The 14,883-nt window shown below is 46.2% G+C and overlaps 1 protein-coding gene and 1 long non-coding RNA gene across 2 annotated transcripts; one reads left to right on the forward strand and one right to left on the reverse strand.

Annotated features, from left to right (window-relative positions):
• The first annotated feature begins 3,568 nt into the window (after positions 1-3,568).
• On the forward strand, positions 3,569-4,991 carry LOC142760459 (P2X purinoceptor 7-like). The gene is made up of 3 exons (XM_075863650.1): positions 3,569-3,673; positions 4,107-4,471; positions 4,802-4,991. Exons 1-3 carry the CDS (start codon positions 3,569-3,571, stop codon positions 4,989-4,991), a joined length of 660 nt encoding a protein of 219 aa, XP_075719765.1.
• Positions 4,992-8,449: 3,458 nt separating this feature from the next.
• On the reverse strand, positions 8,450-14,390 carry LOC142760831 (uncharacterized). Its single transcript, XR_012883419.1, has 3 exons — positions 13,741-14,390; positions 9,016-9,174; positions 8,450-8,851 (listed from the first exon to the last, which is right to left on the reverse strand). It is a non-coding gene; the product is annotated as an uncharacterized LOC142760831 (long non-coding RNA).
• Between the last annotated feature and the right edge of the window lie 493 nt (positions 14,391-14,883).

The raw sequence follows: 14,883 nt of genomic DNA on the forward strand, positions 1-14,883 counted from the left end.
GGCAGCATTTACAGTGTGGCAGCATTTACGGTATGGCAGCATTTACGGTGTGGCAGCATTTACGGTGTGGCTGCATGTACGGTGTGGCTGCATGTACGGTGTGGCTGCATGTACGGTGTGGCATCATACCAGCGGAGCCCTGTGTCATCATACCAGCGGAGGCCTGTGTCATCATACCAGCGGAGGCCTGTTGGAGCATTTTTAGTGTGGCAGCATTTACGGTGTGGCAGCATTTACGTTGTGGCAGCATTTACGGTGTGGCAGCGTTTACGGTGTGGCAGCGTTTACGGTGTGGCAGCGTTTACGGTGTGGCAGCGTATCCGTTGTGGCAGCGTATCCGTTGTGGCAGCGTATCCGTTGTGGCAGCTTATATGTTGGGGCATCATACCATTGGAGGCCTGTGTCATCATACCAAGGGAGGGCTGTGGCAGCATTTACAGTGTGGCAGCATTTACGGTATGGCAGCATTTACGGTGTGGCAGCATTTACGGTGTGGCTGCATGTACGGTGTGGCTGCATGTACGGTGTGGCTGCATGTACGGTGTGGCATCATACCAGCGGAGCCCTGTGTCATCATACCAGCGGAGGCCTGTGTCATCATACCAGCGGAGGCCTGTTGGAGCATTTTTAGTGTGGCAGCATTTACGGTGTGGCAGCATTTACGGTGTGGCAGCATTTATAGAGTGGCAGCATGTACGGTGTGGCTGCATTTACGGTGTGGCAGCATGTACGGTGTGGCTGCATTTACGGTGTGGCTGCATGTACGGTGTGGCTGCATGTACGGTGTGGCATCATACCAGCGGAGGCCTGTGTCATCATACCAGCGGAGGCCTGTGGCAGCATTTACAGTGTGGCAGCATTTACAGTGTGGCAGCATTTACGGTGTGGCAGCATTTACGGTGTGGCAGCATTTACGGTGTGGTAGCATTTACGGTGTGACAGCATTTACGGTGTGGCTGCATGTACGGTGTGGCTGCATGTACGGTGTGGCTGCATGTATGGTGTGGCATCATACCAGCGGAGCCCTGTGTCATCATACCAGCGGAGACCTGTGTCATCATACCAGCGGAGGGCTGTGGCAGCATTTACAGTGTGGCAGCATTTACAGTGTGGCAGCATTTACAGTGTGGCAGCATTTACAGTGTGGCAGCATTTACGGTGTGGCAGCATTTACTTTGTGGCAGCGTTTACGGTGTGGCTGCATGTACGGTGTGGCTGCATGTACAGTGTGGCATCATACCAGCGGAGCCCTGTGTCATCATACCAGCGGAGCCCTGTGTCATCATACCAGCGGAGGGCTGTGGCAGCATTTACAGTGTGGCAGCATTTACAGTGTGGCAGCATTTACGGTGTGGCAGCATTTACGGTGTGGCAGCATTTACGGTGTGGCATCATTTACGGTGTGGCAGCATTTACGGTGTGGCTGCATGTACGGTGTGGCTGCATGTACGGTGTGGCTGCATGTACGGTGTGGCTGCATGTACGGTGTGGCTGCATGTACGGTGTGGCATCATAGCAGCGGAGCCCTGTGTCATCATACCAGCGGAGACCTGTGTCATCATACCAGCGGAGGGCTGTGGCAGCATTTACAGTGTGGCAGCATTTACAGTGTGGCAGCATTTACAGTGTGGCAGCATTTACAGTGTGGCAGCATTTTCGGTGTGGCTGCATGTACGGTGTGGCTGCATGTACGGTGTGGCTGCATGTACGGTGTGGCATCATACCAGCGGAGCCCTGTGTCATCATACCAGCGGAGACCTGTGTCATCATACCAGCGGAGGGCTGTGGCAGCATTTACAGTGTGGCAGCATTTACAGTGTGGCAGCATTTACAGTGTGGCAGCATTTACAGTGTGGCAGCATTTACAGTGTGGCAGCATTTACGGTGTGACAGCATTTACGGTGTGGCTGCATGTACGGTGTGGCTGCATGTACGGTGTGGCTGCATGTACGGTGTGGCATCATACCAGCGGAGCCCTGTGTCATAATACCAGCGGAGACCTGTGTCATCATACCAGCGGAGGGCTGTGGCAGCATTTACAGTGTGGTAGCATTTACAGTGTGGCAGCATTTATAGTGTGGCAGCATTTATAGTGTGGCAGCATTTACGGTGTGGCAGCATTTATAGAGTGGCAGCATGTACGGTGTGGCTGCATGTACGGTGTGGCTGCATGTACGGTGTGGCTGCATGTACAGTGTGGCATCATACCGGCGGAGCCCTGTGTCATCATACCAGCGGAGCCCTGTGTCATCATACCAGCGGAGCCCTGTGTCATCATACCAGCGGAGGACTGTGGCAGCATTTACAGTGTGGCAGCATTTACAGTGTGGCAGCATTTACAGTGTGGCAGCATTTATAGTGTTGTAGCATTTACGGTGTGGCAGCATTTATAGTGTGGCAGCATTTACGGTGTGGTAGCATTTACGGTGTGGCAGCATTTATAGAGTGGCAGCATGTACGGTGTGGCAGCATGTACGGTGTGGCAGCATGTACGGTGTGGCTGCATTTACGGTGTGGCAGCATGTACGGTGTGGCTGCATGTACGGTGTGCCTGCATGTACGGTGTGGCATCATAGCAGCGGAGCCCTGTGTCATCATACCAGCGGAGACCTGTGTCATCATACCAGCGGAGGGCTGTGGCAGCATTTACAGTGTGGCAGCATTTACAGTGTGGCAGCATTTACGGTGTGGCAGCATTTACGGTGTGGCAGCATTTACGGTGTGGCATCATTTACGGTGTGGCAGCATGTACGGTGTGGCTGCATGTACGGTGTGGCTGCATGTACGGTGTGGCTGCATGTACGGTGTGGCTGCATGTACGGTGTGGCATCATAGCAGCGGAGCCCTGTGTCATCATACCAGCGGAGACCTGTGTCATCATACCAGCGGAGGGCTGTGGCAGCATTTACAGTGTGGCAGCATTTACAGTGTGGCAGCATTTACAGTGTGGCAGCATTTATAGTGTGGCAGCATTTACAGTGTGGCAGCATTTTCGGTGTGGCTGCATGTACGGTGTGGCTGCATGTACGGTGTGGCTGCATGTACAGTGTGGCATCATACCAGCGGAGCCCTGTGTCATCATACCAGCGGAGCCCTGTGTCATCATACCAGCGGAGCCCTGTGTCATCATACCAGCGGAGGCCTGTGTCATCATACCAGCGGAGGCCTGTGGCAGCATTTACAGTATGGCAGCATTTACAGTGTGGCAGCATTTTTAGTGTGGCAGCATTTACGGTGTGGCCGCATTTCTAGTGTGGCCGCATTTCTAGTGTGGCAACATTTACAGGGATATTGTCTGTCATCCGATCAAATGAGCTTGTGTGGCATCCTATACTGGGATATTGGGTGGCATCATATACAGGGATAGTGTGTGGCATCTTATCAAATGAGCTTGTGTGGCATCCTATACAGGGATATTGTGTGGCATCATACCAAGTAAGGTGGTGTGCCATTATATCAAAGGAAGTTGTGTGGCAGCATATGCAGGGAGGCATGTGGCAGCGTATACTGTTTTTTATTTGACGTCTTGGGAGAGATATGTATCAACTTTTGTTTCAAATTGTCAGTTATGGCGCCCAAGAGAAGTCGGAAATCCATTGATGACAATAAACCAATAGCAAAACGAATACCACCAACATTTACCCCAGAGGAGAAAGCAAAAAGAGCCGAGGAGGTAAGACTTTGTGCAGTTGATGTCTGTGAAATGCTTCACTGTGCTGTTGGATAGCACGCTGACTCTTGCATTTGTGGGGGACCAAGCACACCCCCATATACTTGTTTGAATGGAAACCAAACCGGTAGAAAAGTTAAATTTGTAAGCCAACTTTTGGTCCTCCATTCCATTCCGAATATTGTTTCCTATATTTTTATTGTCTTTTCACTCACCTTCACCATTGACGTTAGTGGAGCGCACACTATGGAATATACCTATGTTTGGGGTCACATTTTTAGCTTGAAAAATGTAATTATTAGATGTACATGTCCACTCCAAAAATCAATGATAAATAAGTCAATGTCCATCTGTTCCTTTCTGTACTGTTGTCACAATCTGTATAATCTTCACTTACATTGGATTTTATTGTGCCAATTTTTTTTTTTGTTCTTAGAGAGCAATATTAGAGCAGGAACTACGAGCAAGGTGTCCCAAATATCAGGATCCAAATCTAATTCTTGTACAACAGCCAATGAGAAAACGGGCAGAACAGAGTGCGAGACAAACTCCTTCAGCGTCCGTGAAACCGGTGGAATCGTGGTGTCAGTGTGGGAACTGCATTAATTTGCCGACAGAAGAGGAATGCGTCTGTTGCAAAGATATACGTAATGTGCTAAACAAAATGGAGGAAGATGAGCCGATGAGGTGCATTACAGAGCATCATACTTTTATTGGCACATGTCTGGACAAGGAACAACTGACCCTATGTGAAAGCTATAGATGTTTGGGTCCAACACGTCAAGCACCGCTAAATAACAGGTAAGGTAATTAGTTTGTGTTCCAGTCAAGTTTCAATGATGGTATTGTGATCCTAACCTTATTGCTCAAATAAATATTATTATGTGTGCTTTCAGCAGCATGCATGTGTCTAATATGTGTCTGACAAATCTTCTGTGGTCCCTGTAACACTAGAAGTCAATTTTGATCTTGTTCCACGCACCAATTAAAGAATGTCTGTCGCTCCAGCGTTTGTGAGCCGTTATGTATTATTGTAAATAATCTTACCATGTAAGGGGTGACAGTATACGATTGTGGTCTGTATAGTGTGCAAATATGATTGCCTAAACATTTTTTTTTTATGATGTATAGGTCCTTACGGATGGTTGCATACAGAATGTTCACCGTGTGGGTTCACGGTTACCTTGGACGAAAAAACAGGCGTACTATTCCAGCATGTGCAGTTCAGAAAGTCAGAGCAATGTTTCCAGAAGAAAATCAAGTATATGTTGGTTTCAAGCTAGCCACTGACAATAATGCTTCTGAAATGGCCGATTTTTGAAATGTGTTAGTTTACTTTACTATGCTATATTTTTCAATAAAAAAATTTTACAATCAAAACTTTAGATGTTTTTTTATTATAATATATTAACACAGCATAAGTATTGTACATAACAAAACAAAATTTACAGGATATAAAGTGCTAGTGTTGATTCAGAGGAAGGCGAAAACCCATGGTTATTTACGTTTTGTTCTTCATTAGTGGGGGAAATTCCTTCCCGACTCCAAATAAGGCAATCAGACTAAATCCCAGAATCAACACCCAATATCCACAGATAGTTTGCTTACAAATTATTACAGTGACAGGCAATATAAATAGTGGCAAATAGTTGTACGCTTTTTTTGTAGAAGGGCAAACACAACATAGTTCAGTACATTAAAAACGTGACTTGTGAGCTAGAACAGTTGATGCTTTATCCGGACGTGGTTCTGTGGCTATGTTTGGTGGTAGGGTCAATGTACGTGTTTGCCAACTATGTTCAATTTCTTGTTTTGTCAATTTGATCACATTTACAAACATAGGAAAGAGGTGTGAGAAAGACATTGGTACGTACTCTTTCTTTGCAGTCCATTTTTTGCTTAGTTTAGAGAAAACTACATTATACCTCATGCTACCAAGCCGATCCGACTTTGTGGTCTGTCGGTGGACTCTAGATTGTTCCCGTTTTGTATTATGATTATGGGCCAAAACAGCAAGTTTTGTCCGTGCTTCCATTCCGTCTAAAGCAAAATGTATTCTTTTCGGTCTGTATTTTAGAATAAAGCTGTGGAATACCTCGATTTTTCCTGTATGACAGAAAGATGACAAGTGGGGCAAGTCTTTCAATAATTGTTTATCTTTGACAATCTTTTCAAGCTCCTGATAGGCTGCCGATGTTGTTGACATCCAATTGTGTTTGCGATCGTCATCAATGTCTAAACATCTGTGATCACATTGTGTGAGAATGTCCCCCGGGAATTCATGTACATTACAAATATGTTGAAGTACAGAGAGCCATTTTTCCCGCAGCACATCCACATTACCGCAACTAGTACTACAGCAGTACCAAAAATGATTGGTTATTGACGTGATCCAATCAACAATTTGGGAACAGCTTTTTTTTTTACTTGCAGCCTTCAGCTTCTTCCGAATGGACTTAGCATAATGCCATATATCAAATTGATGTCCAATCTCTGGGTATTGTTCACGTATTTTTTTACGTATGGAGACATGACGGTCTGTTGCAAGAACATACACATTGAGCCCATCTTGAATAACACGGTTAAGACAGTTTTGAAAGGCCAAACTTTCCATAGCCACAGAAGATGTGGTTTGTGTAACCTGAACGATTTCAAAGTCAACAATCTTGTCGCTCTTGTAATCCATCAATGTGTACACACAATATTTTGCATTATGCCCAGGGCTATCACATTGTCCGTCACCAAGGAGACACAATGGTGTTTCTTTGATTTCTTTATGAAGTTCCATTTTTTCTTGTTTCCAGTGAATGTCCACCACTGGAAATAATAATTTTCTTTGGTGACGAAAGTAAGTGGAATGTGAAATAAATTGCATCCCAATCGATTTACAAATGTCAGACATCTTGGCATAGTTCCCACCATTAAATAAAATGGAAGCTGCAATCAGAACATTCCCAACCGGGATACGATTACACTTAGGTTGACTTTCCCAAAAATAATCATGTCCATTGGGACATTTCCCTTGTAGTGAAAGATAGGTACCTTGAAGGAATTTGACTGTGTTTTCTATTTTGTGGCCACAGAAACACGCGCACTGAGCAACCAGTACATCTAAAGCCGATTCAAAAACCAAAAATTTCCGCTCTTTTACTAGGTCTTCATCTGCTCGTTCTGAAAACAAATTTGTTGTCACGTTGTCAAATGATAAACTAAAATCTGGTGGTTCGTAGTCCAGATCTCTTGGATCATTTGTGACAGTAGAAGAAACAAAGCTTTCCTCTGGATCCTCCAATATGACTTTGCTTGATGTTTGTCTTTGTAAGCGGGGGGTTGAGAACGTTGATGGGTAAAAATGATCCAACTTCATTGTTATTTGGTTATCAAAAGAAAGTTCTTCCTCTGGAAACTGGCATCCTGTATCCACTGTGAAGATGTGTGATTGAGTGGTTGCATCTGTTTTTCTTTTGAAAGGTGTGTTGGTGGCTCTCGTTGACAATGTCGTCTGTCGGGTGTTTGTTGCTGCATTTCTTTCAAAAAATTTCCTCTTGACACCAATTTTTACATGTTTCACTCCCATGACTTTGTACATTGACGTTGGTGGATCGTTTTGCATTGAGGTACCGGTCGAAGCGTATGTAATTCTGTTGGTGGATGTAGTAGGCAAAGGCAATTGCATGCATTGTGTTGCACAAGAATAAGTGTGTTCCTCTTCTGTACGTTTCCGTTTAGATGGTGGACACTCTGTTTCCTGATAAGGGAATATCGTGGGAATTGCACTTTCCTTCAGCCATCGTATCTTCTTTTCCGACTTAAAAACATAACAGTCTTCTGCAAAGTGTTTTGAACATAGTCTAAATAAATCTTGTTTTTTCCCATCCAAAATTCTTTGTGAGAGTGCATCTAGATTGTCCAACGATTGTCTGGCCTGTTGGAGCCAAACTTTTATCTTGTCAATGTTGCCTGGAAAAACATGCAGGGTCACTCCTTGAGCGTAAGTAGCTCGATTAGACCGACTGTCACAACCAGAGACAATGCACGACGGCATTTCTATCAAAAAAGTAAATGTAAATATTATGGCATGAGAAAAGATCATTACGGTAATAACGAGGGATTACATAAAGATAGTTGATACCCCGAATGAGGTGTATTTGTGTACTACCATACTTACTATTCCAATTTAGATGTGTGAGTTTGCCTTTTCTAAGTGCAAGAGTAAAACTCGAGAGTTTGTCTAAAATTATATTAACCACAGCGTGTTTTTGAAGACATAACATCACATTTGTGGCAGTTCTTGGGTCACCGCGTGCGAAGTCACCCATATTTATCACACAAATGTGGCCTATGGTGTGTTGTAGATTGTCATGTGGAGAAGTGAGTATTCAACATGTTACATTGTTTATAGGTAACTGTTTGGCACTGGGAATTTACGGTTGACCAAGGCACAAAATAGTGTGTCGTTTTAGACGATCATTGTAAAACCGTCAATGATCTCAGTGCCAGACAGTTTCACCATGTCAATGTTTGAGTATAGGTTTTTTGGCTGACCAACCCATTTTTTTTTTTTTTTATGTAATAGAGACCGTGAATTAAAGAGAATAGCATTTATAAACCAATTTTTTTTTATTGATGAAGCCATAACTGCCTTCCAAAGTAACACAGAAGAAGTGTTCCATCATAAACACAAATATAAAATTTACATGCAGAACACAAAAAGTTTTTGTTACATAGTCACAAAAAAAGAGTTCAGTTAAAAAGTCAACATTGACGGATAGGGACCAACATATAAAAGTAGAAATTGGAAGACGAAAATGTAAAAGAGATTTACATTGAAAATACACACATGTCAACGACAATCACAATGAAGTTATCAGCAGATGAAAAAACCTTGCTTCGTCACATCATGTTTCTGGACCTTCACCAGCAGATGAAAACAACTTTTTTTCCTCATCTCATCATCAAACCGGAGCCTTTAGCAGCAGGTGAAAACACCTTGCTTTGTCACATCATCGAACTGGACCTTCATCAGCAGATGAAAACAACTTTTTTTTTCTCATCTCATCATCCAACCGGACCTTTAGCAGCAGGTGAAAACACCTTGCTTTGTCACATAATACCACCGTACCTTCACATTGTATTACAGAACGTTTCAGCCAATCATGCGGCATGTCAAAGTTATATTTCCTACAGAAGAATAAAATAAAAAATGTATCAATGGATTGATCAACTTCAAGCGTTGCACTATGCGCAACATGGTCGCTTTGGAAGAATGACATCCCTGTCTGATCACTCTGCATAGTTTGGCTCCTCTGGTGAACTTGTGTGTATGTATGTTAGGGATTACTTACTTTCTATAATTCGTTACTTATGCTGCTCAGAATGGCCTGTTCGTCTCCACGGTGGTAATCCGCTCTGGTTGCTGCTGTCGTCAAAGTATCTATGCTCCTCGAATACACTCCTCACGGTTGTGTTTTCACTGGCGCGCTCCCTCTCCTCCTGGTAAACTGCTGTTCAAAAAGTCACACACATTGTGGGATTAGATAAAGTGATGTACAAATAGCTGCCACACTCTAAATGCTGCCACACTCTAAATGCTGCCACACTCTAAATGCTGCCACACTGGAAATGCTGCCACACTGGAAATGCTGCCACACTGGAAATGCTGCCACACTGGAAATGCTGCCACTCTGTAAATGCTGCCACTCTGTAAATGCTGCCACTCTGTAAATGCTGCCACTCTGTAAATGCTGCCACTGCCCTCCCTTGGTATGATGACACAGGCCTCCAATTTTATGATGCCACAACGTATACGCTGCCACAACGTATACGCTGCCACACCCTAAATGATGCCACACCGTAAATGCTGCCACACTGGAAATGCTGCCACACTGGAAATCCTGCCACACTCGAAATGCTGCCACACTCGAAATGCTGCCACTGTAAATGCTGCCACTCTGTAAATGCTGCCACTCAGTAAATGCTGCCACTCTGTAAATGCTGCCACTCTGTAAATGCTGCCACTCTGTAAATGCTGCCACTCTGTAAATGCTGCCACTGCCCTCCCTTGGTATGATGACACAGGCCTCCAATGTTATGATGCCACAACCTATACGCTGCCACAACCTATACGCTGCCACAACCTATACGCTGCCACAACCTATACGCTGCCACAACCTATACGCTGCCACAACGTATACGCTGCCACAACGTATAAGCTCACACAACGTATATGCTCACACAACGTATACGCTCACACAACGTATACGCTCACACAACGTATACGCTCACACAACGTATACGCTGCCACAACCTATACGCTCACACAACGTATACGCTCACACAAGGTATACGCTGCCACAAGGTATACGCTGCCACAAGGTATACGCTGCCACACCGTAAATGCTGCCACACCGTAAATGTTGACACACCGTAAATGCTGCCACTCTGTAAATGCTGCCACTCTGTAAATGCTGCCACTCTGTAAATGCTGCCACTCTGTAAATGCTGCCACTCTGTAAGTGATGCCACTCTGTAAATGCTGCCACTCTGTAAATGCTGCCACTATGTAAATGCTGCCACTCTGTAAATGCTGCCACTCTGTAAATGATGCCACTCTGTAAATGCTGCCACTCTGTAAATGCTGCCACTCTGTAAATGATGCCACTCTGTAAATGATGCCACTCTGTAAATGATGCCACTCTGTAAATGCTGCCACTCTGTAAATGCTGCCACTCTGTAAATGCTGCCACTGCCCTCCCTTGGTATGATGACACAGGCCTCCAATGTTATGATGCCACAACCTATACGCTGCCACAAGGTATACGCTGCCACAAGGTATACGCTGCCACAACGTATACGCTGACACAACGTATACGCTGACACAACGTATACGCTGCCACAAGGTATACGCTGCCACAAGGTATACGCTGCCACAAGGTATACGCTGCCACAACCTATACGCTGGCACAACGTATACGCTGACACAAGGTATACGCTGCCACAAGGTATACGCTGACACAACCTATACGCTGACACAACGTATACGCTGACACAACGTATACGCTCACACAACGTATACGCTCACACAAGGTATACGCTGCCACAAGGTATACGCTGCCACAAGGTATACGCTGCCACAAGGTATACGCTGACACAACCTATACGCTGACACAACGTATACGCTGACACAACGTATACGCTGACACAACGTATACGCTGACACAACGTATACGCTGACACAACGTATACGCTGCCACAAGGTATACGCTGCCACAACCTATACGCTGACACAACGTATACGCTGACACAACGTATACGCTGACACAACGTATACGCTCACACAACGTATACGCTCACACAAGGTATACGCTGCCACAAGGTATACGCTGCCACAAGGTATACGCTGCCACAACGTATACGTTGCCACAACGTATACGCTGCCACAACGTATACGCTGCCACAACCTATACGCTCACACAACGTATACGCTCACACAACGTATACGCTCACACAACGTATACGCTGACACAACGTATACGCTGACACAAGGTATACGCTGCCACAAGGTATACGCTGACACAACGTATACGCTCACACAACGTATACGCTCACACAAGGTATACGCTGCCACAAGGTATACGCTGCCACAAGGTATACGCTGCCACAACCTATACGCTGACACAACGTATACGCTGACACAAGGTATACGCTGCCACAAGGTATACGCTGCCACAAGGTATACGCTGCCACAAGGTATACGCTGCCACAAGGTATACGCTGACACAACCTATACGCTGACACAACGTATACGCTGACACAACGTATACGCTGACACAACGTATACGCTGACACAAGGTATACGCTGCCACAACCTATACGCTGACACAACCTATACGCTGACACAACGTATACGCTGACACAACGTATACGCTGACACAACGTATACGCTGACACAACGTATACGCTCACACAAGGTATACGCTCACACAAGGTATACGCTCACACAAGGTATACGCTGCCACAAGGTATACGCTGCCACAAGGTATACGCTGCCACAAGGTATACGCTGCCACAACGTATACGTTGCCACAACGTATACGCTGCCACAACGTATACGCTGCCACAACCTATACGCTCACACAACGTATACGCTCACACAACGTATACGCTGACACAACGTATACGCTCACACAAGGTATACGCTGCCACAAGGTATACGCTGCCACAAGGTATACGCTGCCACAACCTATACGCTGACACAAGGTATACGCTGACACAAGGTATACGCTGCCACAAGGTATACGCTGACACAACCTATACGCTGACACAACGTATACGCTGACACAACGTATACGCTGACACAACGTATACGCTCACACAAGGTATACGCTGCCACAAGGTATACGCTGCCACAAGGTATACGCTGCCACAAGGTATACGCTGCCACAAGGTATACGCTGCCACAAGGTATACGCTGCCACAAGGTATACGCTGACACAACGTATACGCTGACACAACGTATACGCTGACACAACGTATACGCTGCCACAACCTATACGCTGACACAACCTATACGCTGACACAACGTATACGCTGACACAACCTATACGCTGACACAACGTATACGCTGACACAACGTATACGCTGACACAACGTATACGCTGACACAACGTATACGCTCACACAACGTATACGCTTACACAACGTATACGCTCACACAAGGTATACGCTGCCACAAGGTATACGCTGCCACAAGGTATACGCTGCCACAAGGTATACGCTGCCACAACGTATACGTTGCCACAACGTATACGCTGCCACAACGTATACGCTCACACAACGTATACGCTGACACAACGTATACGCTCACACAAGGTATACGCTGCCACAAGGTATACGCTGCCACAAGGTATACGCTGCCACAAGGTATACGCTGCCACAAGGTATACGCTGCCACAAGGTATACGCTGACACAACCTATACGCTGACACAACGTATACGCTGACACAACGTATACGCTGACACAACGTATACGCGGACACAACGTATACGCTGACACAACGTATACGCTCACACAACGTATACGCTCACACAACGTATACGCTCACACAACGTATACGCTGCCACAAGGTATACGCTGCCACAAGGTATACGCTGCCACAAGGTATACGCTGCCACAAGGTATACGCTGACACAACCTATACGCTGACACAACGTATACGCTGACACAACGTATACGCTGACACAACGTATACGCTGCCACAAGGTATACGCTGCCACAACCTATACGCTGACACAACCTATACGCTGACACAACGTATACGCTGCCACAACGTATACGCTGACACAACGTATACGCTGACACAACGTATACGCTGACACAACGTATACGCTCACACAACGTATACGCTCACACAAGGTATACGCTGCCACAAGGTATACGCTGCCACAAGGTATACGCTGCCACAAGGTATACGCTGCCACAAGGTATACGCTGCCACAACGTATACGTTGCCACAACGTATACGCTGCCACAACGTATACGCTGCCACAACGTATACGCTCACACAACGTATACGCTCACACAACGTATACGCTGACACAACGTATACGCTGACACAACGTATACGCTGACACAACGTATACGCTCACACAACGTATACGCTCACACAACGTATACGCTCACACAACGTATACGCTGCCACAAGGTATACGCAGCCACAACGTATACGCTGCCACAACGTATACGCTGCCACAACGTATACGCTACAACACTGGAAATGATGACACACTGCTTTTGCTGCCACAGGCCTCCATGATATGCTGACACAGGCCTCCCGTATATGATGCCACAGGCCTCCCTGATATGATGCCACAGACCTCCCCTATATGATACCACAGGCCTCCCCTATATGATGCCACAGGCCTCCCTGATATGGCTCCATGATATGATGCCACAGGCCTCCCGTATGATGGCACAGGCCTCCCGTATGATGGCACAGGCCTCCCGTATATGCCGACATAGGCCTCCCTTATATGATGCCACACATGATGCCTATTTCGGCGTTACTTACCGCCTCGCTGTTCCCCCACGGTGGTCCTCCCAAGTCGCCTCGCTCGTCCTCCTCCGTCGCCTCGCTCGTCCTCCTCCGTCGCCTCGCTCGTCCTTCCACGTCCGATTCCCTGGTACACCTCGTCCTTCCTTGTCCTCCTCGTCCGACTCGCTGCTCCTCCTCCGTCGCCTCGCTCGTCCTTCCACGTCCGACACACTGGTACACCTCGTCCTTCCTTGGCCGCCTCGTCCTCGAAGTGTCCCCTCGCTGGTCCTGGTCCGCCTCGATGGTCCTGGTCCGCCTCGATGGTCCTGGTCCGCCTCGATGGTCCTGGTCCGCCTCGATGGTCCTGGTCCGCCTCGATGGTCCTGGTCCTCCTCAGAGCGTCTCCTAGCAGGTATGCTCGCAGTACAACCTCCTTCCACTGTGTAGTCGCTTTGAAAATGGCGGCACACAATGTAAGGAGGTTTGAAGACATTGAAACCCCTCCCTCTCCTGGCACTTGCCAGGATAAGGGAGGGGGGATTCTGTGAGCTCACTAGAGCGAGTCACTTTTCCCAAAATTTGCAGCAGAAAAGCTATGTGGTTGCTTTACCACATGCAATGCTGCAATTTTGGGAATGGCTCCATCTAGTGACCAGAAATGGTAAATACTATAAAATTGAATCCAATTGAATCCAATTTATAATATTTCCTGACTCGTGAAAAAAATAAAAAAAATTGGAACAATGTTTAATCACCTACACACTATATGTTTAATTTAAATAAAAAAAACATGTTTTTCAGGCAACACATTCCCTTTAAATGGTCACCTGTATAAAACACTCCTGTCCACAGACTCAATTAATCATTCTGACTCTAACCTCTACAACATGGGCAAGACCAAAGAGCTTTCTAAGGATGTCAGGGACAAGATCATAGACCTGCACAAGGCTGGAATGGGCTACAAAACCATAAGTAAGACGCTGGGTGAGAAGGAGACAACTGTTAGTGCAATAGTAAGAAAATGGAAGACATACAAAATGACTGTCAATCGACATAGATCTCGGGCTCCATGCAAAATCTCACCTCGTGGGGTATCCTTGATCCTGAGGAAGGTGAGAGCTCAGCCAAAAACTACACGGGGGGAACTTGTTAATGATCTCAAGGCAGCTGGGACCACAG

Source organism: Rhinoderma darwinii, chromosome 4 (genome assembly GCF_050947455.1).
Source record: "Rhinoderma darwinii isolate aRhiDar2 chromosome 4, aRhiDar2.hap1, whole genome shotgun sequence".
NCBI lineage: Eukaryota > Metazoa > Chordata > Amphibia > Anura > Rhinodermatidae > Rhinoderma > Rhinoderma darwinii.